General features: G+C 36.6%; 2 protein-coding genes across 3 annotated transcripts in view; one reads left to right on the forward strand and one right to left on the reverse strand.

The window, feature by feature from the left end:
* LOC123552811 (trafficking protein particle complex subunit 10-like) overlaps positions 1 to 14106 on the reverse strand; it is a 126111-nt gene extending 112005 nt beyond the window's left edge. For both annotated transcript variants that reach the window (XM_053540927.1, XM_053540926.1), the window contains exons 1-2: positions 13997 to 14106; positions 4278 to 4359 (exon numbers count right to left, since the gene is read on the reverse strand). In XM_053540927.1, the coding sequence (XP_053396902.1) occupies positions 4278 to 4359; positions 13997 to 14021 (107 nt within the window). In that variant the 5' untranslated portion in view covers positions 14022 to 14106. The remainder of the gene's footprint in view (positions 1 to 4277; positions 4360 to 13996) is intronic.
* A 76-nt stretch (positions 14107 to 14182) lies between these two features.
* The window catches only part of LOC123551461 (protein CMSS1-like), a 31843-nt gene continuing 18168 nt past the window's right edge, over positions 14183 to 27857 (forward strand). The window contains exons 1-5 of the mRNA XM_045340415.2: positions 14183 to 14332; positions 19154 to 19269; positions 20762 to 20894; positions 24101 to 24263; positions 25236 to 25299. Of these exons, the coding sequence (XP_045196350.2) occupies positions 14299 to 14332; positions 19154 to 19269; positions 20762 to 20894; positions 24101 to 24263; positions 25236 to 25299 (510 nt within the window). The 5' untranslated portion in view covers positions 14183 to 14298. The remainder of the gene's footprint in view (positions 14333 to 19153; positions 19270 to 20761; positions 20895 to 24100; positions 24264 to 25235; positions 25300 to 27857) is intronic.

Genomic DNA, 27857 nt, shown 5'->3' on the forward strand with positions numbered 1-27857 from the left:
AAATATGGCCTTTAGAGAGGTCACAAGGTTTTTCTATTATTTGACTACTGACCTAGTTTTTGACGGCACGTGACCCAGTTTCGAACTTGACCTATATATCATCAAGATGAACGTTCTGACCAATTTTCATGAAGATCTTGTGAAATATATGCCCTCTAGAGAGGTCACAAGGTTTTTCTATTTTTAGACCTACTGACCTAGTTTTTGAAGGCACGTGACCCAGTTTCGAACTTGACCTAGATATCATCAAGGTAAACATTCTGACCAATTTTCATGAAGATCCATTGAAAATTATGGCCTCTAGAGAGGTCACAAAGTTTTTCTATTTTTAGACCTACTGACCTACTTTTTGATGGCACGTGACCCAGTTTCGAACTTGACCTAGAATTAACCAAGATGAACATTCTGACCCATTTTCATAAAGATCCCATAAAAAATGTGACCTCTAGAGATGTCACAAGGAAAAGTTTACGGACGCACACACGGACGACGGACGCTGCGCGATCACAAAAGCTCACCTTGTCACTTCGTGACAGGTGAGCTAAAAATAATCATGTAAGTTATCTATAGTAATAACAACAAAGGGAAATTAATCCTAAAAAGAAACAAGAGAGCCAAGAAGGCCCTGTATCGCTCACCTGACCTATTGACCTAAAGATCAACATTCTGACCATGTTTCATTAAGATATGATCATAAATGTGGCCTCTACAGTGTTTACCAACTTTTCCTTTGATTTGACCTGATGACCTAGTTTTTGACCTTAATGACCCAGATTCAAACTGGACCTAAAGATCATCAAGATTAACATTCTGACCAAGTTTCATGAAGATACAGTCATAAATGCTGCCTCTACAGCGTTCATAAGCTTTTCCTTTGATTTGACCTGGTGACCTAGTTTATGACCCCGGATGACCCAATATCAAACTCGTCCAAGATTTTATTGAGGGTAACATTCTGACCAAGTTTCATTAAGATTAGGCCAAAATTGTGACCTCTAGAGTGTTAACAGTCGAATTGTTGACGACGACATACGGCAGGCGGACGGACGGACGACGGACACAGGGCAATCACAAAAGCTCACCTTTGAGCACTTTGTGCTCAGGTGAGCTAAAAATGTTTATAGTGTAAATCCACAAGAAACTCTTTACCAGGTAGAGATAGGTCAAAATACACTTGGGAATTGGATGTAACATGCATGTTGTACCACAGAAAAGTAGTCTTGATATTTCCCAATGGCCAGTAATAAAAAAGTTACAATATAATCTATTTATAGTAAAATAAAGGGACGAAATTCTAAAAACAAGGGTGCCTCATGGTGGTGAACATTTCTGCCAAGTTACATCAAAATCCCTTCATGCATAAAGAGGAAATGCTCCTGACAAAGTCATTATTGAATCTGACCTTTGAGCTCAAAGTATGACCTTGACCTTAGACCTAGGGTATGGGTTATGCGCTGCACATGTTGTCTAATCCAGGGGAATATTTGTGCTAACTGATATTTAAATCCTATAGTACAGACCAGACAGGAAAAAAATTCTATTGACCTTTGATCTCAACGTGTGACCTTGACCTTTAAGCTAGGGTTCTGGGTGTTGCGCAAGACAGGTTGTCTCATCATGGGGAACATTTATGCCAAGTAATATCAAAATCCCTTCATGGATGGCAGAGTTATGAACCGGACAGGAAAAAAGCCCTGTTGATCTTTGACCCCAAACTGCAACCTTGACCTTTGAGCAAGGGGTCTGGGATTCATGCAAGACACTTTGTCTCATCATGAGGTACGTTTGTGTCAAGTGATATTAAAATCCCTTCATGAATGGGAGAGTTATGGACTGGACTTATGAGTCCTTGACCGGAGAGGAAAAAACCCCTATTGACCTTTGACCTCCAATTGTGATCTTGACTTTTGAGCTAGGGGTCCTGGTTTTGCACAAGACACATAGTCTCATCATGGGGAACATTTGTGCAAAGTAATATCAAAATCCCTACATGGATGGCAGAGTTATGAACTGGACAGGAAACAAGAGCTGTCACAGGAGACAGTACGCTCGACTATTTCGATGCTGGTTAGTGAAACTGGGCACATCTGAGGAAACTGGAGCTGTCACTGGAGAGTTTAATGACTCCAATGGTGGATGAAGATATTGCACAATAGCTTGAGTCTGTGTCAAAAATATCAGATAATAAGACAGGTAAATATAAAGTGTATCAAAACACTATATAACTATAATTCTAAGCAAAAGGGGGCATAATTCATAAAATATTGATGCAGGAGTTATGCACCTTGTGTCATATGATGAGGGTGATGATGTGTAACAACTACTCCAAGTTTCAATCAAATGCATTTTGTAATAACAGAGATATAGTGAAAATGCATCAAAATTAACCTTATATTCTAAGTAAAAGGGGGCATAATTCAAGAAACATTGGTGCCAGAGTTATGCACCTTGTGTCATATGATGTGGGTGATGATGTTGAACAACTACTTCCAGTATGAATCAAATCCATTCACTAATAACAGAGATACAGTAAAAGTGCATCAAAACTTTAACCTGAAATTTTAAGTAAAAAGGGGGAATACTTCATGAAAAATTTGTGCCAGAGTTATGAACCTTGTGTCATATGATGTGGGTGATGATGTTGAACAATTATTTTAAGTATGAATCAAATCCATTCAGTAATAAAAGAGATAGAGTGAAAATACACCAAAACTTTAACCTGAAATTCTAAGTAAAAAGGGGGAATAATTCATTAAAGATTTGTGCCAGAGTTTGTACCTTGTGTCATATGATGTGGGTGATGATGCTGAACTATTATTTTAAGTTTGAATCAATTTATTCTGTAATAAAAGAGATAGAGCGAAAGTGCATCAAAACTTTAACCTGAAATTCTAAGTAAAAAGGGGGAATAATTCATGAAAGATTTGTGCCAGAGTTATGCACTTAGTGTCATATGATGTGGGTGATGATGTTGAACAATTATTTTAAGTCTGAATCAAATCCATTCAGTAATTTCAGAGACAGAGTGAAAGTGCATCAAAACTTTAACCTGAAAATCTAAGTGAAAAGGGGAGATAAATCATGAAATATTGATGCAAGAGTTATGACCCTTATGTCAGATGATGTGGGTGATGATGAGGAATAACTATTTTAAGTTTGAATCAAATCCATCAAGTAATTACAGGGATATGATGAAAAAAGAGAAAGTGTTAAAAAACTTTAACCAAGGTGGGGAGGCGGAAAGACGCCATTGCCGACGCCGGGCCGAGTAGGATAGCTCTCCTTATACTTCGTATAGTCGAGCTTAAAAGCCCAGTTGACCTTTGACCCCAAACTGCGACCTTGACCTTTGAGCAAGGGGTCCGGGATTCACGCATGACACTTTGTCTCATCATGAGGTATGTTTGTGCCAAGTGATATTAAAATCCCTTCATGAATGGAAAAGTTATGGACTGGACAGGAAAAAAAGCCCTGTTGACTTTTGACTTCCAATTGTGACCTTGACCTTTGAGCTACAGGTCCGGGTTTTGCACATGACACATCGTCTCATCATGGGGAACATTTGTGCTTAGTAATATTAAAATTCCTTCATGGATGACAGAGTTATGTACTGGACAGGAAATTGCGGACGGATGGACAGAATGACAGAAAAGCGCATACCTATAGTCCCCGAAACTGGTTTTCATCCAGTAGGGGACTAATAACCGTTATCAGACCAAAAGTTGTAAATGTAAGTCATGTCCATTCCTTAACAGAACTTCATGTTGATTTGCATGGACTGGTTTCGTATCAGTAGAAAGAAATGAAATAAATCGTTCTACCCATTTACATTTACATGGGATTATTTTTTCCATCTGGTAACTTGTCAACTGAAAGCTGGTTACACAGGGTGTTAAAGCAACTGCATTTTTTTTCTTCTTAATTTGGATTTTGAGAACATATTGAAAATTTGGCGCATTTTTTAAAATTATCTGGAAAAAAATAATACAAGATTTGATAAAAAAAAGTTTTAAAATTCTTGGTTGTTTCTGCATAAATGTCATTTATATATACAATAACAAACGTCTATCATAGATAATGTGTTTTATATACTTTCTTTGCTAAATGTCACGAGTATGTTACTATTATGCATGACAGTTTCTTCTAATGAAAATTGGTCAATATCTTGGTTGCTCAAACCATGGATAACTTGAGAATTTTGTTTATGATTCCCTTGCAAACTTGCAATTAATGTTTTACTCTACCATAAAATACTCAAGAAATAGAAAATTAAATACCTCCTCCACTCAGCAGGTTCCTTCGGAAGATCTTCTAACAAGGGCTTATGCAAAGAAGAAAATAAACTCTGGTTGCCATGTGCTGAAATAAAAATTAATAATGTGCCTCCAAAAACTATGAAACAGATGTATACACAAAAGAAGAAATAAATCAAAATGAAAGTGTTCCTAGAAACACATCAGCCTTTAAATAGTTGTATATGGCAGCATGTTTTAAATGTTGCCATATATTTCTGGTGCTTGTTCATAATGAATAGCTACTAGGGATGGCAAAGAGTATCAATTTTGGTACTCGAGTGCACGCCAATTTTTTCAATCGAGTACTTGGTTACTCGTTAGCTAGAAATACATTCTGCCTGCCCGCCATCAGAATGTCGAGCCTGCTAGCACCTTTGGCTTCTAAGTGTGACCTTGACCTTAGACCTAGGGACCTGGTTCTTGCGCATGACACTCCGTCTTATAATGGCGAACATTCACGCCAAGTAACATCAAAATCCCACCATGAAATGCTCCGGACAAACTTCAATTTGACCTTTGACCTCCACCTGTGACCTTGACCTTTGATATAGGAACATGGGGTTTGCGCATGACACTCCTTCTAATTGGGGTAAACATTCATGCCAAATATAAACAAGATTGGTCCATGCATTTAAAAGTTATGGTCCGGACAAAATTGGACGGACGCACGGATGCTCACATGCACATACAAAATATACACAGACCCGCCAAAAGTGACAACTATATCGAGCCCACCACAAGTGGGCTCAACAAAAATGGTTTCCGTAACCAGAATAAGTGAGAATCAGCCAGATTTAGCATTTATCTATTATAAAAGGGAGATAATTTAAAATTGTTAGTTGTTTCACCATGGCTCCCGTAAGCAGTGATATAATGTTTCAAAACCATTCTTTTTGTTGTTGGACAGTTCTAAATAATTACTTTGTGCTAAAGGGATAACTCAAGAATGTAAAACCAACATGTATGTTAAAAGTTTATACAATTAGTACAATCTTACTAGAAGAAAAAATGTACAAAATAAGTGTTGACCGAATATTTAATGAGAAATGGACTAGAAATTGCACCTGGCTCGTATAATGATTGGAAAAAAAGCAACACATCTGGTGAACTGACATTTTGTTTCTGTCCTGCATAAATATTGCTTTTTGGTCTAGCAGATTTTTAGGCATTGCTGGATCAAATGTCTGGCTATTTTTTCCACTTTTCCTGAAGTCTGCATTAAGGTATGATAACTAACTAATTATGTATGCAAGTTTATGTTTTCTGTGCATTCTTTTGATTCATCTGCAATTGATGAATTATTTAATCAATTTAACTAATAGGAAAATGGTATGTTATATTATTTTTTGTTGCAGAGTTGTTTTAAGATCTAATTAATGTCAATTGCACAGCTTTTTCAGCCAAAATTGTGAAGGGGCTGGGCCTGGTCATTTTGAAACTGGAAACACAACCACTAGTGCGCTTGTTTATCATTACTCCTTGTGTAAATTCCGTTTCACTTTGGTACTGTACCCGATACACCACTGCTAAATCACTTGATTAAAAATTGTCACAAATTTAATATTGTTCAACATAAAGTTTACTGGAATGTATTATGTAAACAACAATAATTGGTGGAATCTGCACAAAATTGTGAATTGTTTTCCGCCACTTTGTGAAAAGAAATGCAATTTTGGATTGTGAATGGCTGATGTTCAAGAAAGAAAAAAAGCCCTGTATTGATTTAATAATATAATCTTAAACAACTAACACAATACTAATAGCTAGTTTTTTATCTACGATATACCTTGCACCAAAAATTAATTAAACGCATTCAAAACAAACGTCACGCAGGTAAAAATACTATGTGTACCAGTTCCGAATCATGAGCAGTTCCAGATCACTTCAATTTTATTCTTCACAGGTTGCCAATAAAACAAAATGTTTTGTCCATTGAATGTCCCTTAGTTAAAGGAATAATTTCATAAACTTTTTAGAAGTTGGGTGTCATATTGTTCTTCCAACAAAGATAAATGTTGAAAAAAGTGATTCTGAACTACTTGAATGACTATAAATGTCTGGAAATGACCTCATAAAAAATGAAGGTTTTCTTATTTTCAAAAAAACTTTTTTGCAGATGGAACTGTCATGACTATGTTTTGAAATGTTTATTTTATATTTTTCATAATTCTGCATTTTTTTCTTCTGACTGACCTTTAATTGCAAATTTCCGATGAAAATCAGTATGTACCCTGTGGCCAAACTAGTAATCATAGAAATGAAATCATAAATCATATCATCTGGTCACTGCAAAAAGTACAACAACCCATTACTTATACAATTAGAACAAAACTTTGATGGTGTTAGAATAGGAACAACTAAAATTCAACATGTAACTTGTGCAGACAACATTGCACTTGTATCTACAAAAGATAAAGAGATGAAACAGATGGTCTTACAAGTTCAAGAATATAGTAATGACACTCGGTATAGAATAAACCCAACAAAAAGCAGTACTATACAATATAACTCTAAAAAACTCATGATAATCCAAAATTACATGGCAAAACCATTGATCTGGCTGACAAAACTGTACATCTAGGTATTACTAGACGTCAAGATGGAAAAGTAAACATCCAAGAAAGAGTCGAACGTGGAAGACGGACTGTGTATTCTTTAATGGGAGCAGGATGTCATGGGAAAACAGGGGTTTCACAACAAATAAAAGCACACTATTGGACCATGTATGTAGTCCAAAGATTTACATATGGGCTTGAAACACTACCACTTACTAAGAAAGATGAACTGACCCTGGAAAAATTTCAAATTAAAGTCTTAAAGCAAATCCAGCATCTACCTGATCGTACTGCAACAACTGTAACAGCAGCTCTACTAGGAATACTTCCAGTTCAAACTGTAATTCACAAAAATCTGTTAAATCTATTTTACTCCATCTTGACCAACCCTGGCACAAAAGAATATGATATCGCAGTCCGACAAATGGCAGTGAAATCAATTGAAGATAACAGTATGGTTTCCAGAGCAAGACGTCTGCTGATACAGTATAACCTCCCCACAGCTTATGAAATCTTATCTGACCCATCAAACAAGGAAAGATGGAAAGATATGCTAAGATACGCAATTAACCATAGTATAAAACAGGACTGGAGTAACGATATTTGAGAGAAGTCATCATTAAAGTACCTAAACCCTCTCACCCTGAAAGTTGGAAGGTTACAATCAGTATATGCAACTGTCAGACCGAACATTCATGATATTCAGAAAGCAGATTTGAAAGTTAAATTTTTAACAGGTACATACACTCTACAGGCAAACAGAGCAAAATTTAATCAGTTCCAGGTTGATCCAACATGTGGTGTATGCAAAAAACACCCAGAAACTCGTGAACACATAATCGCAACTTGTGAAAAATACACAACAATTAGAAATCAATTTATATCAAGAACTGCTAGTATTCTTAATCAATCAATTCACATCATACAAACATTGACTCCAAATTTATTTACACAAATGGTACTAGATTGCTCTCAACCAGATTTTCAACAAGAGGACCATGATGGTCCTGAATCGCTCACCTCTTCCCACATGACCCAGTTTTGAGTATGGTGTCGTTTTTTCTATTATTTGACATAGTGACCTAGTTTTTGAGTTCATGTGACCCAGTTTTGAACTTGATCTAGATATTATCAAGATAAAAATGCTGAATAATTTTCATGAAGATCCATTGAAAAATATGGTCTCTAGAGAGGTCACAAGGTTTTTCTATTATTTGACCTATTGACCTAGTTTTCAAAGGTACATGACCCTGTTTTAAACTTTACCTAGATATCATCAAGGTGAACATTCTCACTAATTTTCATGAAGATCTCATGAAAAATATGGCCTCTAGAGAGGTCACAAGGTTTTTCTATTTTTATACCTACTGGCCTAGTTTTTGACTGCACGTGACCCAGTTTCTAAATTGACCTAGATATCATCCAGGTGAACATTCAGATCAATTTTTATAAGATCCATTGAAAAATATGGCCTCTAGAGAGGTCAAAAGATTTTTCTAATTTTAGATCTAATGACCTAGTTTTTGACCAAAGTTGACCCAGTTTCAAACTTGACCTAGATATCATCAAGATGAACATTCAGACCAACTTTCATACAGATCCCATGAAAAATATGGCCTCTAGTGAGGTCACAACGTTTTTTCATTATTTGACCTACTGACCTACTTTTTGATGGCAGGTAACCCACTTTCAAACTTGACCTAGATATCATCAAGATGAACATTCTGACCAATTTTTATGGAGATCCATTCACAAGTATGGTCTCTAGAGAGGTCACAAGGTTTTTCTATTTTTAGACCTACTGACCTAGTTTTTGACCGCACATGACCCTGTTTCGAACTTGACCTAAATATCATCAACATGAACATTCAGACCAACTTTCATACAGATCCCATGAAAAAAATGGCCTTTAGAGAGGTCATAAGGTTTTTCTATTATTTGACTTACTCACCTAGTTTTTGAAGGCACGTGAACCACTTTCGAACCTGTCCTAGATATCATCAAGATGAACATTCAGACCAACTTTCATATAGATCCCATGAAAAATATGGCCTCTAGAGAGGTCACAAGGTTTTTCTATTATTTGTCCTACTGACCTAGTTTTTGAAGGCACGTGACCCACTTTCGATCTTGAACTAGATATCATCAAGATGAACATTCTGACCAATTTTCATGAAGATCTCATGAAATATATGGCCTCTAGAGAGGTCACAAGGTTTTTCTATTTTTAGACCTACTGACCTAGTTTTTGAACGCACGTGACCCAGTTTCGAACTTGACCTAGATATCATCAAGATGAACATTCTGACCAATTTTCATACAGATCCCATGAAAAATATGGCCTTTAGAGAGGTCACAAGGTTTTTCTATTATTTAATCTACTGACCTAGTTTTTGAAGGCACGTGACCCAGTTTCGAACTTGACCTAGATATCATCAAGGTGAACGTTCTGACCAATTTTCATGAAGATCTTGTGAAATATATGGCCTCTAGAGAGGTCACAAGGTTTTTCTATTTTTAGACCTACTGACCTAGTTTTTAAAGGCACGTGACCCAGTTTCGAACTTGACCTAGATATCATCAAGATAAACATTCTGACCAATTTTCATGAAGATCTTGTGAAATATATGGCCTCTAGACAGGTCACAAGGTTTTTCTATTTTTAGACCTACTGACCTAGTTTTTGAAGGGACGTGACCCAGTTTCGAACTTGACCTAGATATCATCAAGATGAACATTCTGACCAACTTTCATAAAGATCCCACAAAAAATGTGACCTCTAGAGTGGTCACAAGCGAAAGTTTACGGACGCACGTACGCACGGACGGACGACGGACGACGGACACCGCACGATCACAAAAGCTCACCTTGTCACTTTGTGACAGGTGAGCTAAAAAGAAATACCGGTCAAAGACTCTAGCATAGAGTACTTAGAACTATATTCGAGAAAATTCCTATTTGATCTACATGTTCTAAGATCAAAATTGCTTGAGGGAGTTATGTAATAAACTGATATGTATATCGGACAGTTAAATACCCGTGTAAATAGGTCCCATATAGCATACATACAGATGATAACAGAGAATAAATTTTGGGAGGCACATGTGTATATGCTCAGTGTATATTATAAAATTTTAATATCAGAGAAACATACTATAGTAAGGCACTTATGAATAATAGTGAATCATGTATATCTACCGTATACAGTAAAATATTCATATCATTGTAATATACTTAAAGTATCTATGAATTATAGTGAATTTCATCTTAACTTGAAATTAGTTACAAGTTGTGAATGTATTAGGATTTAATAAATTAAGGTTAAAAGCAACCATAAGGTAACTCCTGGATAAAAAGTGTTTTCATTCTTGGATTGGATATATTATTCTGTGGTGGTCTTTGATTCGTCGACTCTGGGTTCATCTTAATTTTTTGGAAAGGATTACAGCCCGCCTTCGATATTTACCAAGAGAGTCTCTTGGGTGCTCCGACAAGTCAACGGAGGAAACTTCAAGACAACAACAACAACATACCTTTTATTTTTACATCTTGTCATATGAAAACTAAACCCCAAAGAACTCAATTCTGATAGATAGACTGAACATTTTCTGTTGGGTGATTCGGAACTGCTCCACACAATGTAGGGTAAATCCGTAGAAAGTCGGACATTGTAGAACCTCGGACAGTTAACAGAAAAACATGTTTATCTAGCTTAATCCACCATTACAGTTCCAAAAGGCTTATTGTTAGTGTCGTATAGCCCCTTGCTTTATCTAATAATACAGCTGCCTCATCTTTACACTGGCAACGTTTCATATACACATTAGTCAGTGACGTAACACACACATCCTATAACAAATTTAGCGCTATATCACAAGGCGGGTCATTTGAATCCTTGGGTGCAATCAGTGATTGTCATTTTATTCATGCAAAAGCTTCCATATAAATGATCTTATCGAAACCATAATTATTGAAAATGTAATAAAAATGATATTTTGTAAAAAGAAACGGGAAAATAAATGTAAAATTTGAGAAAAACTGAGTGTCCGAAGTTTAACTATCTCTTTTTGCATTGTAGTTAAAAGTTGGACGAATAAAAATGCAGCTTTCCAAATCGCATCGACGTCCAATTTCTAATTGATAGAACTTGAAACCCTTTCTGATGTTGACGATAGTTATAAGTCAGATGTTTCTGACCCCAAATATGGAAAGACAGTTTAATCAGGGTGTTCGGTTGACCCAAGATCCCGGGTTTTGATCCGCGAAAATCGGGAAACACTCATATTAGACCCGCCCCGTTCGTCGGCTTGGCTCCATGTGTCTCTTGTTCGGGTGTTCAGTCCCTTAATCAAAATCCCAGTGAATATCAATATTGTTCGCCGACACAAGCGCAAGTATAGCGGTAGGCGGAGCGTCGTATGTTAGCTACTGACAGATGTCAATCACACCACGCACCGAACGACACATGGTAATTTCGTGGTTTGTATTAAGTACAATAATGCCCAGTCATTATCAAAGGCGTTTATTAATCAATGTGTAAAAGTTAATTGCCTTAGATTATCGTGTTTGTACCACTCATTATAATATCACAAGGCGGGCCATTTGAATCCTTGGGTGCAATCAGTGATTGTCATTTTATTCATGCAATGGCTTCCATATAAATATTACATGGTCATTTCGTGGTTTGTATTAAGTACAATAATGCCCAGTCATTATCAAAGGTGTTTATTAATCAATGTGTAAAAGTTAATTGCCTTAGATTATCGTGTCATCAGCACGTGAGCATACGTGTAGTGTCCCCCAGGGAAGCTGTTTAGGGCCGTGGCTCTATCTCAAGTACGCAGGAACGATTTTTGACATTGTTCCCCCGTCCATTTCCGTCTATGGCTTTGCGGACAACCACACCGAAACCACACGTTTTAAACCCGAATCATCCATCGAGGCTAAATCCATTGGTGAACTGGAGGAGTTTGCTACAGATTCAAATGGGTGGATGAACAGTAACAAACTAAAAATGAATTCCTCAAAAACTGAACATATTGCCTTTGGAAGTGCCCCTCAGTTGAATAAGTTAAACATTCATGAGATAGATATTTGTGTTGATAAAATCAAGAGACAGATATTTGGGGGCCTATTTGGACGAAACTTTAACTTTCAAAGAGCATATAAAAATAAAGTGTAGAACGGCAATGTTGAACTTTTTCCGAATCAAAAACATTCGCAAATATTTGACTCAGGATGCAACTGAAACCTTAGTGCTATCGCTGGTTATTTCGCATTTAGACTACTGTAATGTTATTTCATACGGTATTTCTGATTGTGACATCGCAAAACTGCAACGCATTCGAAATATGTGTGCGAAGTTAGTTCTGAATCATAGAAGAAGAGACAGTTCTAAGCAGGCACTCTACCATTCGCACTGGCTGCCGATCAAAGCCAGAATAAACTTTAAGATCTTGACGTACATGTTCAGTTGCCATGTTGGAAATGCGCCTGCATATTTGATTGAAGTCTTAACACCGAAAATACCCCAGCGCTCCCTCAGATCCTCGGAGTCATCAGCTGGCTGTTACACCATCCCTTTCAACAAGCGAAAAACTTTTAGTGATAGAAGCTTTAGTACTATAGGGCCAAAGTTGTGGAACAATTTACCGCTGAACATCAGACAAAGTTCTTCAATTGACTGCTTTAAGAAAAAGTTGAAAACGCATTTCTTCAGAGACTACTTTGCATTATTCTAAGTTTTGACTGAGTTTTAAAACAGTGATGCTAGTGACAGTCATAGAAATTTAATGTTTGTCTGTGATAATTATATATGTTAGTAATATTTTAAAATATATAGTATTATCATTAACTTTAAATTAATAATTGCTATTTTAATTCATTTTAATTAATCTTACTTAAAATATTTTATATTTAATATTTTATTTCAACTTGTATTGTACAACGCCATTGAATATGTTTTAAATGTAGAAATAGGCGTTTAAGCAAATAAACCAGTTTCAGTTTCATTAATTAGCGCTTATTAGCTAAGTTAGTTTATTAGTTATTTTATTAGCGTTAATTATATGTCTTGCCAAGCGTTGAATTCTCCATGTGAGGAAGCCATCCAGCTAGCTTACGAAAAGTCGGTGGTTCTACCCAGGTGCCATTCTCATCCATCAGATGTTCGTCAAAATCCCGAACCACGGCAGACCTCTGGTATGCGAGAATGCCCAGGTGCCCGCTCGTGATGAAATAATGCACGGGGGGGTTTCTTGGAGTCTTCCTCCACCAGCAAAGCTAGACAATCCTAGAATTCTGGTATCTATCAGGAAGGTCTAATACGTATCAGTTGTTCCAGTATCCATGAACAATTTAGATTCAAGTTTTGGTTTAATATTGGTTGAATCTTATTTGATTGTTTATTTGCAACAAAATTTAAGATGTAAATGACACAGAACATCTGGAAAAAGAAGGTATTTACCCCTAGAAAACACCTAACAGGATTGTCAAGGGGTACGGATCCGTAGTTCTAGAATCAGAATCTAGAGGTACGGATCCGTACCCCAAGACAATTACATATAAAGTCAAATTATTTCATGATAGGCCTAACCATGCGCTTACAGTTGTTCATTTTAAAAAAAAATTGTGTTATGTCCGAGTTTTGACAACTAAAAAATACATGTCCGAGTTTCTACTACAGCATGTCCGAGTTTCAGCTACACTGTCCGAGTCATGCCGTTTCACCCGAAGGTACATTTTCTTCGTATTTTTCGGAATGCTGCAGACATTACCGTGCAACTGGATACAAAATGGGAAACTAATGCTGTTATAAGTAAACGGAGGTAATCCAAAGGAAGCTATCGCCATTTAGTAAAGTAAAGCAATCTGTCATGTTTGTTCATTCGAATTTTGTCCGAGTTTCTATGGATTTACCCTACTATTAAAATCAGCACGACCATCCTGCAAATAAGAAAAATAATCAGCACAACGGTCATGCCAATAGATACTTCCAAAATAATCAGCAAGACTTTCCAGGCATCACCTGTTGACCGTGAAAATTATTAGCACCAAAAATTATCAGATTATGGCTAGACTCTACAGTATGATGACATGATTGTTTATGCCCGCTGCCAGGATCTAGGCCTCTAGTAAATGACATACATGTAACAATTGGTTTAGCCTCCATTCTAATCTAAGACTAAGCCCTGTTTGGCTCGAATCTCTCTGGTTTACGTCTCCGTGACGGGTTTGACATCAACGGAAGATAGCTCCGAGCTCCGAAGCCACATTGACGCATTCAGCGAAACGTTTAAAACAATATTTTTTCCAACACAAATGAAAAACGATGTTGTTTGAAGGCATAAAAATCAAAATTTAATTTTATTCCTTCGATAATCTTTTTTATTTTTATTTTCTATACTTATTTTGTTTAAATTACGAAAATCCGTATTATCATATCCAGCATGGCGGATGATTTAGGTGACGACTGGTGGAAAGGTGAATTTTATTAAGTTTTTTTACCGTTTGTTGATGAAACACTTATATGGAATAAGGTAGAGCGCAGACCGGGGAAATCAGATATTATATATTTTTCTAATCGTTGCAACGAAACTATTCAGTATTCACCCGCATGTGAGGTTCGAATAATCCAACTAAATTTATTTGACGCGATCCTATCAATCTATCTGTCTTCATATACCGTATAATACGGCTGGACTCCCCTCACGGGTATAATAGCCTGGTTGCGCGTTACAACCAGATAAAAGTTGGTTTAAAAGCAGTGAAAGCAAGGAGCCCTTCAAAAATGAAGATAGTGAGAAAGTCAGAAAAAAGATAAAGGAAGTGTCTAGGGGTACGGATCCGTACCTCTAGAATCTGATTCTAGAGGTACGGATCCGTACCTCTAGACAAGCCTGTAAGGGGTTTTCTAGGGGTACGGACCTCCGATTTTCTAGAGATTAAGGGTCATTTACATTTCAAATTTTGTTGAAAATGAAATAACAAATAAGACTTCATCATAATTCACCTTAAACTTAAATGGTTTACAGACAACACCGTTCACCCGATTTGTTACATTTTCTTTCGAAACGTAAAAAACCGAGGAACACCAAATAAATCATGACGATTCGAACTGGCGGAAAAAAATACAAAGATTAAACAAAATAATGTTAAATATGTTGGGGAAAAAACTATTTTTAATGATAATTAACCCTTAGGGTATTTATGTTTTCCACACATTTGGTAGCCGTTACGAGATACAAGGGACGTTTTCACAAACAGTTTTCTTTACTTAATGTCGGTTAATTGATTATTAAACAATCAGTTCCGTGCCGATTATCATTATATCTTGTTAAATAACAAAATAAATAGGTGCATATTATTATGCTTAATTTATTTTTTTCTTCTGAATTTCAAATAGAAATCATTTAAGGGTTACATGCACTCACTTATATGTTATCAACAGTTTATTTTACAACAAACTGATCGGCACGGAACAATTTTATTCATTTGGAGTTCCTCGGTTATTTTGGTTTTGAAATAGAAAGTAAACAATCGGGTGAACGCTGGTATCTGTAAACCATTTAGATCCAAGTTTTAAGTGAACACTGGTTAAGTCTTTTTTTTATTTCATTTTCAACAAAATTTAAGATATATATAACCCTAAATCTCTAGAAAAAGGAGGTCCGTACCCCTAGAAAACCCCTAACAGGATTGTCTAGAGGTACGGATCCGTACCTCTAGAATCAGATTCTAGAGGTACGGATCCGTACCCCTAGACACTTCCAAAGATAAAAGTATGAAAGTGTTAAGTAAGATGAAATATTCACAAGTTAAAAGGGGTTAAAAACATCCGCTTTGTGAGTTCAGGGGCGGTAAGAGGACCGAGGGGTCAAGACATCGTTTAAGAAGGCAGGTGGTTCCACAACATGATAGTATAAGGGAAGAAGGAGTATTTGAAATAATTTGCTTCAGTATGGACTTGACGGAAGGAGAGTTCATGCATATGCCGCGACATTCTCACAGGCATTTCTAAGTAAGATGGAACTGGTACCGCAACTAAACTATACATGATCTTATAAAACATAGTCAATCGGGCTAGAAAATACTGCGTTATTTCTCTTCTATGGGCAATATCTCTCTCACGTTCTCACGCTCCCAAATTCCGCAATGTTTTGAACATGTTAAAATTATGAATGTCATAACTTTAACATGTCCAAAACATTGGGGAATGATACTAATTTCACTTGGGTAATGCTTGCATTTTACTCGGACTTTATCATAGACTCCCTGTGTAAAATCTCAAACTTTTAACTAAAATAAAGGTATTAAATCGATATAAAATTTCAGTGAAACTTCAAAGTTTTGTTGTTTGTAGCATCATCTGGGGCATGTGCAGTGAAAAATCTTAATTTGATTTCTAAAATAGTGTGATATTTATTTCTAAAGTCACTATATGTTCATTGTAAATATACTTCGTTATACCCAAGTGGAAACTAGCAGGTACTCAATAATGCAGCTGTCTGATTGGTCAGTTAGAACCCCAAATGTACTGTGACGTCGTGATAAAGTTATGACACATGTATTCACTCGAAAGACCATAATTTTGGCCCAATCTTAATGAAACTTGGTCAGAGTGTTATCTTCAATAACAGTTTGGACGAGTTTGATATTGGGTCATCTGGGGTCAAAAACTAGGTCACCAGGTCAAATCAAAGGAAAAACTTGTTAACACTGTAGAGGCCATATTTATGACTGTATCTTATTGAGTTAATCTTGATGGTCTCAAGGTCCAGTTTGAATCTGGGTCATGTAGGATCAAAAACTAGGTCACCAGGTCAAATCAAAGGAAAAGCTAGTTAACACTGTAGAGGCCACATTTATGACCATATCATAATAATCCAATAAGCCACGACCAAGAGAATGGCATGCCAAAGCTTGAATAAGCCCTGACTGAGAATGGCATGCTAGAGCTAAAATACATCCTGACTGAGAATGGTATGCCACAGCTCAGATAGCCCAAACTGAGAATGGAATGCCAGAGTTCCAATAAGCCCTGACTGAAAATGGCATGCCAGAGCTCTGATAAGCCCAAACTGAGAATGGAATGCCAGAGCTCCAATAAGCCCTGACTGAGAATGGCATGCCAGAACTCCAATAAGCCTTGGCTGAAAATGGCATGCCAGATCTCCAGTAAACCCAGACTGAGAATGGCATGCCAGAGCTCCAATAAGCCCTGACTGAGAAAGGCATGCCAGAGCTTCAATAAGCCCTGACTGAGGATGGCATGCCAGAGCCAGGTATGTGACAATGGGTGATGGATAACATGGTTCGCACAGGCCATGAAAAGTCCTTGAATTTGACGCCTACTCCTTGAAAACTACTTGAATATTGCAACAGTCAGAAACTACTTGAAAACTACTGGAATTTAGGAAAAAACGTACAAAAGATGGCAAATAGTCTTTAAATTCGTCGGGTGCGAAGTGAAAACGTACAAACATTATAAACGGACCAAAATAAACTAAAAAACGACAGAAAAAAACAGGCCGTTACCACCATAAGGGCCTGCCACGGAGTCGGTGATAGTACGGTACTGTACTGTACTTTACGGGTTTTATGCTCTTTCAAGTAATTTTCACACTGTGTAATTTATCCGCAATGCGTTGAAGGTAAAAATCTTGTGTTACATTGATTAATTTTGTCCTAAATTGGATTTAAATTGGTTATTTCATGTCTCAGCAACAGTGACATTGCGCCCATTTTAGTCCTTGAAAATGGAGGAAAACTACTTGAAAACTCCCTGAAAACTACTTGAATTCTTTTTAGGAAGGTCTGTATGAACCATGGATAATGGTAATGGGCATTATTATTTTTTCAGTAATGGAATGTAATGGGTAATGGAGCTATTTTCCCATTACATGTAATGATAATGCAATGATGCATTATTTTTTAAAAAATGAGGGTAATGGTCAATTAGTTTTCCATTACTTGCCATTACTTATCTATATATTGAGGAAATCCATGCTTTTATTGTCTTTAAAACAAATGTTTTAATAAATAAATTTACCCTCTGATCACAATGTAGGTCTTGAAAAGTATTGTTAAAATATAAGGTGCTATAGAACAAGTACAATACCTATTGTTATGGACAGTGATATATAACCTGTGAATTTGGAATAGTAGAACAAGCAGGTCTGAAGGGTCGGAAGTCACATTTCAACATGTTAATTCTAAATCTTATGCAACTGTACTGCCAGGGGCAACTCAACACAGTGTGTTGCAGGTCTCTTATTTTTTCAGGCCTGGTCCTGATTCCAGGCTTTAAAAACCTTAATTTTCCCTATATGTTTATGGTAAAAATCACAGTTTTAGGCTTTTAAGTTGGGATTTTCAGGACTGGGAATATCTAGCTAATCACAGGCCTGAGTGATATTGTAAATGTCATACTTTTTTGGTTAACAAAACGCAGGATAATTGTTCTATTAACTCAAGAATAGTCTGTTATTATGTTATACCTTATATTTTCATTATATGGATAAGTATATCATTCACACCTAGATATTTGACTGAAGAATGTGTTAGCATTGACAAAGTCCCTTTAGAATTTTGGAATGCTAACTCTTTTAGTTCCCTTTGTTTAGCAAAGCAAGCTAACATCTGCTCCTGTGGAAAGATTGTTTTCTGTTGCAGGGAAAATCTTCAGGCAAGACAGATTCAGGCTTAGTGACTTAACTTCGAGGCTTTGATGATGATCAAATGTAATTAAGACGACTGAGACATTTTAGATCAAACATTTGACATATGTATATCAGTATACATTTAGAATGTACATTTAGTAGTAGTTATTTACTGTGTGCACTCATAACATGTAACAACTTTCAGAATAAAAGTATCGATTAGTATACTGTAAACATTCTTTAAAATGTTTAATATATAATGATAATAATGGTAATGGAAATGCATTATCTTCAAAATCAATGTAGTGGTTATAGTAATGGGGTAAATATCAGTGTAATGGTAATGCATTAAGTTACCAAGTAATTGACCCCATCTCTGGCCAGAGTTCCAATAAGCCAGATCTCCAATAAGCCCTGGCTGAGAATAGCATGCCAGATACGTAATAAGCCCTGGCTGAGAATGGCATGCCAGAGCTACTTAAAGATAGTACAATTTAAATGCTGTTGTATACAGTCCTGAATCACTTGTCATGAATGACTGTTGTATACAGTCCTGAATCACTTGTCATGAATGACTGGATGAGACTGTGATACACATATTTAGTATTTTCAACTTTTTGATACCTTATAACAATGTTTTTAGAAGAGAGTAGCAGTGATGAAGATGGAGAGAAGGTCAGCATTGAGGAGGAACATGAAAGTACATTACCAGAACAGTCACAAGATACTACACAGAAGAAGAAAAGAAAAAGGAAAAGGGTATGTACTACATACTATGTAGTCTTATATATATATATTACTTTTAAAATGTATGTTGGGAAATAATTTTATTTTATAACTGTCCACTTTCTTTCCTTTCATTGTATTCCTTTTTAGCTCACCTGAGCCAAAGGCTCATGGTGAGCTTTTGTGACCACTCAATGTCCGTCGTCCGGTGTGTGTTGTGCGTTGTCTGTCCGTCAACATTTTCTAAAAAAATCTTCTTGAAAACCACTGTGCAGAATTTCACCAAACTTCACAGGAAGGATCCTTGAGTGGTCCCCTTTCAAAAGTGTTCAAAGAATTTGATTCCATGCAGAACTCTGGTTGCCATGGCAACTGAAAGGAAAAACTTTAAAAATCTTCTTGTCCAAAACTGCAATACATAAAGCCTTGATATTTGGCATGTGACATCATTTTATGGTCCTCTATCAAGAAATTGTGCCTCTGAGGTGAAAAGAGGCCCCGCCCCGGGGGTCACAAGTTTTACATAGACTTACATAGGAAAAAAATTTAAAAATCTTCTTGTCTAAAACCACAAGACCTAGACCTTTGATATTTGGTATGTAGCATTGCCTTGTGGTCCTCTACCAAAATTGTTCAAATTATTACCCTGGGGGGAAAAAAGGCCCCGCCTCAGGGGGGCCTCAAGTTTTACATAGTCTTATATAGGAAAAAACTTTAAAAATCTTCTTGTCTGAAACTACAAGACCTAGGCCTTTGATATTTGGGACGTGACATCATTTTATGGTCCTCTATCAAGATTGTTCAAATTGTGCCCCTGAGGTGAAAAGAGGCCCTGCCCCGGGGGTCCCAAGTTTAACACAGACTTGTATAGGGAAAAAATTTAAAATCTTCTTGTCTGACAGTTCAAGGCCTAGGCCTTAGATACTTGTATGTATCATTGCTTAGTGGACCTTTAACAGGATTGTTCAAATTATGTCCCTGGGGTGAAAAGAGGCCCCGCCCTGGTGGTTACTTGTTATATGAGTTATATAGGAAAAAATTATCAGATCATATTTCCTAGATTACATGTCACCTTACTGTAACCTTGACCTACTGACCTACTTTCTTGTTTTTTGAGATACAGCCTTGAAATTTGGATTACATGTACAGTTTTGCATACCGATCTTAAAACTGACTTTCAGTTACCATGGATGTGACCTACTGACCTACTTTCTAATATTTTAGCGTCAGTTAGCTATTTGAAACATGTGGCTCATATTACTCAGGTGAGCGATTTAGGGTCATCATGACCCTCTTGTTTACAGAAAATCATCATCCTTAGAATGTTATTTCTTCACACAGTTTGAAATGCCTAAAAGATAACATGAAATATGTCTGCCACCAACATGACTTGATTAGACATAGCTGCTTGAGATGCCATGAATCTGCTTGAAGCATTTTCTTTGCAAGTAACTTACTGACAGTAACCTAGGGAAGTGGCTACAGAGCTAGTGATGAATATGTAAAAAAAAATTGCTAATTGCAGAAAAAGATTACAGATGAGTTGAAGGAAAAGGGCGATAAACCTGGAAGTCCCGAGGACTTTGTTAGTTTTCTGAAAAAACATTTTGGTGGAAAATTGACACCTGTGGAATGGGATGAAATAGAGCTTGACATAGGTATTGTTTTCATACATTTCAGTCAAATAGTTTTTAGCTCAACTATTCAAAGAATAGTCTACCTATTCTACTCACACTGGCGTCGGTGTCAGCGTCGGTGTCACACCTTGGTTAAGTTTTTGCATGCAAGTACATACAGCTATCATTTAAAGGCATATAGCTTTGAAACTTATTTATTCTTTTTCTAGGTCAATTACCAACCACACTGGGTCAAGTTTCATAACTCTAACATGTATTTTTAGCAAATTATGCCCCCTTTTGGACTTAGAAAATTCTGGTTAAAGTTTTACATGCAAGTTACTATCTCCAAAACTAATGCAGATATTGAATTGAAACTTCACATGTGTCTTCGAGGTTATAAAACTAGTTGATAGCACCAAGTCCCATAACTCTGACCTTCATTTAGGCCAAATTATGCCCCCTTTTGGACTTAGAAAATTCTGGTTAAAGTTTTGCGTGCAAGTACATACAGCTATTACTAAAAGGCATATAGATTTGAAACTTATTTATTCTTTTTCTAGATCAATTACCTACCTCACTGGGTCAGGTCTCATAAGTCTGACATGTATTTTGGCCAAATTATGTCCCCTTTTGGACTTAGAAAATTCTGGTTAAAGTTTTACATGCAAGTTACTATCTCCAAAACTAATGCAGATATTGAATTGAAACTTCACATGTGTCTTCGGGGTTATAAAACTAGTTGATAGCACCAAGTCCCATAACTTTGACCTTTATTTTGGCCAAATTATGCCCCCTTTTTGACTTAGAAAATTCTGGTTAGTTTTGCGTGCAAGTACATACAGCTATTACTAAAAGGCATATAGATTTGAAACTTATTTTTTCTTTTTCTAGATCAATTAGCTACCTCATTGGGACAAGTGCCATAACTCTGACATGTATTTTGGCCAAATTATGCCCCCTTTTGGACTTAGAAAATCCTGGTTAAAGTTTTACATGCAAGTAACTATCTCCAAAACTACTACAGATATCAAATTGAAACTTCACGTGTGTCTTCGGGGTTATAAAACTAGTTGATAGCACCAAGTCCTATAACTCTGATATTTATTTTGGTCAAATTATGTCCCCTTTCGAACTTAAAACTCTTTTGATATTTAACATTTTGGGTAATAATTTCCTGCTTCTGTGACAATATTTCGAATAGTCAAGCTTGGCTGTCTTACGGACAGCTCTTGTTTATAAATTGCTTAAAAATTCAATCATATTTTCTAAAAGACAGTTCCCAGCTGTAACTAAGTGTTTTAAGATTCTGCAAAATGTATAAGTTTTATGAATTATCTTTATGAAACAAATATGATGTTTTTTCTGTTTTGTTCATATTAAATAACCTAGATTACCAATATGTTGTCTAAATGTACAATAGTAGATCTATTTTAAAAGTTCAAGACCTGCATTTAGGAGGAATTTAAAAGATATGTATTTTCTTCGAAGTTCTAATCTAAAAACAGAAAATTTACCTACAAACTCTGCTTTTTAGCTCACCTGTCACAAAGTGACAAGGTGAGCTTTTGTGATCGTGTGGTGTCCGTCGTCCGTGTGTGCGTGCGTGCGTGCCTTCAAAAACTAGGTCAGTAGGTCTAAAAATAGAAAAACCTTGTGACCTCTCTAGAGGCCATATATTTCACAAGATCTTCATGAAAATTGGTCAGAATGTTCACCTTGATGATATCTAGGTCAAGTGCGAAACTGGGTCATGTGCGGTCAAAATCTAGGTCAGTAGGTCAAATAATAGAAAAACCTTGTGACCTCTCTAGAGGCCATATTTTTCATGGGATATGTATGAAAATTGGTCTGAATGTTCATCCTGATGATATCTAGGTCAAGTTCGAAACTGGGTCACGTGCGGTCAAAAACAAGGTCAGTAGGTCTAAAAATAGAAAAACGTTGTGACCTCTCTAGAGGCCATATATTTCTTGAGATCTGCATGAAAATTGGTCAGAATGTTCACCTTGATGATATCTAGGTCAAGTTCGAAAGTGGGTCACATGCAGTCAAAAACTAGGTCAGTAGGTCAAATAATAGAAAAACCTTGTGACCTCTCTAGAGGCCATATTTTTCATGGGATCTGTATGAAAGTTGGTCTGAATGTTCATCTTGATGATATCTAGGTCAAGTTCGAAAGTGGGTCACGTGCCATCAAAAACTAGGTCAGTAGGTCAAATAATAGAAAAACCTTGTGACCTCTCTAAAGGCCATATTTTTCATGGGATCTGTGTGAAAGTTGGTCTGAATGTTCATCTTGATGATATCTAGGTCAAGTTCGAAACAGGGTCATGTGCAGTCAAAAACTAGGTCAGTAGATCTAAAAATAGAAAAACCTTGTGACCTCTCTAGAGGCCATACTTGTGAATGGATCTCCATAAAAATTAGTCAGAATGTTCACCTTGATGATATCTAGGTCAAGTTTGAAACTGGGTCACGTGCCTTAAAAAACTAGGTCAGTAGGGCAAATAATAAAAAAACCTTGTGACCTCTCTAGAGGCCATACTTTTCATGGGATCTGTATGAAAGTTGGTCTGAATGTTCATCTTGATGATATCTAGGTCAGATTTGAAACTGGGTCAACTGCGGTCAAAAACTAGGTCAGTAGGTCTAAAATTATTAAAATCTTTTGACCTCTCTAGAGGCCATATTTTTCAATGGATCTTCATGAAAATTGATCTGAATGTTCACCTTGATGATATCCAGGTCTGTTTCGAAACTGGGTCACATGCGGTCAAAAACTAGGCCAGTAGGTATAAAAATAGAAAAACCTTGTGACCTCTCTAGGGGCCATATTTTTCATGAGATCTTCATGAAAATTAGTGAGAATGTTTACCTTGATGATATCTAGATAGAGTTCAAAACAGGGTCATTTACCTTCGAAAACTAGGTCAATAGGTCAAATAATAGAAAAACCTTGTGACCTCTCTAGAGACCATATTTTTCAATGGATCTTCATGAAAATTGGTCAGAATTTTTATCTTGATAATATCTAGGTCAAGTTCAAAACTGGGTCACATGAGCTCAAAAGCTAGGTCACTATGTCAAATAATAGAAAAAACGACATCATACTCAAAACTGGGTCATGTGGGAAGAGGTGAGCGATTCAGGACCATCATGGTCCTCTTGTTTGGCAAAGCCAGCAAAACTTAAGAACAGCTGTTTTTTTCCTGAATTGAGCTAAACAATGTTCACTATTTTTAAAGAGAAAAACTTCTTCACACCAAATTCTACACCAGCCTTTGTAGTGGCTTATCTTCGTTCTGTGTTACCAAAATGGAAGAAGATGAAGGACTCATGTGAAGGTGAAGGCAGTCCGATGTTGTTGGTTATTTCTGCCTCAGCTTTGAGAGCAGTAGACTTAAACAGGTTATTCATTCATTATTTATATATGTATTTATTTGCCATTTTTAAAGGCCTCTTTTGGAAAAAACGGACATTTTATGTGATGTCCTGTGCATCTGTCTGTCAGCATATTTCATGTTTGGAGCATAACTCATAACCATTCAAGTATTCGCTTTGAACATGGAATATAGGTAGGTGGCCATGAGATGACATGCAGAGCATATGAGCCATGTTTTAGGTCAATGGTTAATGTCACATATGGAGCTCAAACATCAAATTTCCTCTTCACATTTTGTGTCCAGAGCATAACAAAAAACATTTAAGGTATTAACTTCATACTAGGCATATAGATAGGTCATGCTTAGGTGATACACAGAGCATATGAACTTGTTTGATAGGTCAAAGGCAAGGTCCCAAAGTGAGTTCAAATTTCAAATCAGTCATTTGTAATTTTGTGTCTTGAGCACAACTTATAAACTATCAATTCCCATTACTTTGCCCCCCCCCCCCCCCCCCCCCCCGCTCCTCTACACATATATTAACTCCTCTCACTGGTCCTCACCCAAGTCAACCCACCTGAAAAAAAAATCATGTATATTTTTAGTGCCTTAGTATTCCATCAAAGGCAGTCTATAAAAACCACCAACTCATTTCATCCCCCACCAACACCCCCTCTAAATAATTTATAGTTTATTTCCTTCTCCTCTAGAACTTCAAGCATGTATTGCCCCACTTTGCAGCGCTATTGTTAAGAAAATTGTATCAGAAAAAGTGGAAAAAGGAGTCATATGCATTTGCTCTTTCCAAGATTAAGGTCAGCATTTAAACCAATTGCTTTACGAGCACAGAAATGGAATAACCAGGATGATGTACATTTAAAGGAAAGATATTTTCTAACATTATTGCTTTTAAATTCTTGACAAAATTATAATTGACTATGATCTAGGTCTGAAGTATATGAAGTGAAGATGATGTAGATATAAATCTCTATTGCAGGCAGTTACAGGACTTCAAGGGAGACAAATGTAAATGTGCCAAATTATTTGCAAAACACATGAAGGTTTGTTCAGTTGTTACATAGGTTTTTATTGTGCAAAAAATGGGGTGGGGTGTACATGGACTTGCCTTTGTCTGTGCATCTGTCCTTACATCCATCTGCCTGAATATGTGCATATCTCAAGAATTATCTTACCTAGAGTCATCAAACCTCACAGGATTGTTATCCAGCTTGTGAAGTTGTGCAACTGCTGTTTCAGTTGGGATATCACACAGTCAGACAAGAGCTATGGCCCTTTGCTTTGTCAAAAATAGATCTAAGAAGAAGGAAAGATTGTGTTTCTTGTATCTCAAAAAGCATATGACCTAGGATTTTATGAAACATTGCAGGAGTATTATATAGATAAAGAAATTGTGCACCTGGAGTTTTGTTATAGATTTCACTCAAACCAGAGTTATGGCCATAGACTTGTTCAAAAATAGGCATAAACGTTTGTGTCACACACATCTTAAAACGTATTTGACCTAGGGTCATGAAACATATTAAGAATATTATTCAGCATCTGGGGTCTGTTTGGGATTTCCGTAGGCTGGGGCTCTAGTAAAAAGCATACAAATATTGCTTAAAAGTTTGTGTTGCAGATACCTTAAAAATATTTAATCTAGAGTCATGAAACCATGTAAGAATATTATTCAGCATGTGAATTTGTGAATCTGAGTTTGTTAGCTCACCTAAGCAATGCTCAGGTGAATTACTGTGATCGCTCGATGACCGTCGTCCGTCAACATTTAGCTTGTGTATGCAATAGAGGCTGTATTTTTCAATTTATCTTCATGAAATTTGGTAAGAATGATTGCCTTGATGAAATCTAGGTCAATTCTGAATATGGGTCATCTGGGGTCAGATACTATGTCAAATCATAGAAATACCTTGTGTATGCGATAGAGGCTGTATTTTTCAATTGATCTTTATGAGATTTGATCAGAATAAATGCCTTGGTGAAATACTGGCATGCAAGTAGTCCCCGGACAGAAATCGCATATATTTCGTCCTCAAAAGCTTAAACAATATCAAAAATAAAAACGATTAACATATATAAATACCTTAGCTCCGGTATTACAAGTTTAGGGGTTTTCCTGTGAAATGAGGTCACGTTCGCGGGGAATAAGCGAGGCCCGAAAAGGGGTCTGTAGAAAATCAAATTTTAACAACTCGATAGTAATGCCCAGACACTATTTTTTCATGAATATATTTATTGGGAACTGCCCATATGAGCTGGAATTATGAAAAAGACAAATGATATTTTATAAAACTGTAAAAAGATCGAACGTTTGAGTCAAATTTATTTGTCCCAGCCACACGGAAAATTGCGACAATAAAAATAGAATAATCATGCTTAAGTCATGGGCAATAACTGATTAATCGAACAAAATATGAAATATTTTGGCATATTAGTATTGTTGTCACAAAGAAAATAAGTTTTTTTTTGTTGAACGTGTATGTATTGTCTGCTAGTCGTGAAGTAAAGACATGTAGCCTTAATTTTAAACCCCTCCAGACAGGCCTTTCTTGTGCATGCGCAATAAAAAAAACGGAAGCCCCGCCAGTGAAAATGTAAACAAGTAACCATGCGGAAGGATTTCCACGATTATTATATGCATATCATTACCTGTGAAAAAATAAACTTGATAAACTTCTCCAAAACAAACGTCTGTATGATTAGGCATAAAAATATGTAGACGAATCGCGAAATTAGAGCGTTGCAGGAACATGTCCGGTGACTACTGCTGTCCGGGGACTACTCGCGTGCCAGTATAAGACAAGTTCAAATATGGATCATCTGGGATTAAAAACTAGGTCACTAGGTCATATCAAAGAAAAACGTATGCGATAGGGACTGCCTTTTACACCGGATCTTCATGAAATTTAATCAGAATGTTTTTCGGGATGAAATCTAGGGTCAGGTTCGAATATGGGTCATGTAGGGTCAAAAACTAGGTCATCCAGTCAAATTTTAAAAAAAAAACCTTGTGTACGTAATAGCAGTTACATTTTACACTGGATATTCATAACATTTCGTCAGAATGATTGCCTTGATCATCTGGAGTCAAAAACTAGGTCACTAGGTCAAATAAAAAAAAAACACCTGTATATGGGATACAGGCTGTATTTTTCAATCTTCATGTAATTTCAGTGCTCCAGCTAGCTATTTACAGCAGGGCGCATCGCCCGTTCCGAAATTCGTTCCGCCCTGTTGCCCCGCCAGGCACCCTGTCCGTTTTACAACCATTCATTTCTCTTTTTTTAGCCAAACTTCCCTTTTTTGCCTCAGTGATTATAATACACTGCTTTATTGCCCCCTTTTTATCGAGTGATACACGCCAGGGGGCATTGACATAATTAGCAAACAATTAAACAATTACCTGCTGTAATCGTGCCCGGGGCAGACCATGATATCTTAGACTGCTCCACTAGCATTAAAATCATTGAACCTTAGTGTTAAAACAGTTTGCAAACCAGTCTGAAATCATTATCATTTCGCGCCACCTGTCAAAGTGTACTTTCGTTTCGGTAATATAGTCGTAAATACCCCTTTATACACAACTGAAACTTAAGTCCAG

Source organism: Mercenaria mercenaria, chromosome 4, assembly GCF_021730395.1.
Source record: "Mercenaria mercenaria strain notata chromosome 4, MADL_Memer_1, whole genome shotgun sequence".
Taxonomy (NCBI): Eukaryota; Metazoa; Mollusca; class Bivalvia; order Venerida; family Veneridae; genus Mercenaria; species Mercenaria mercenaria.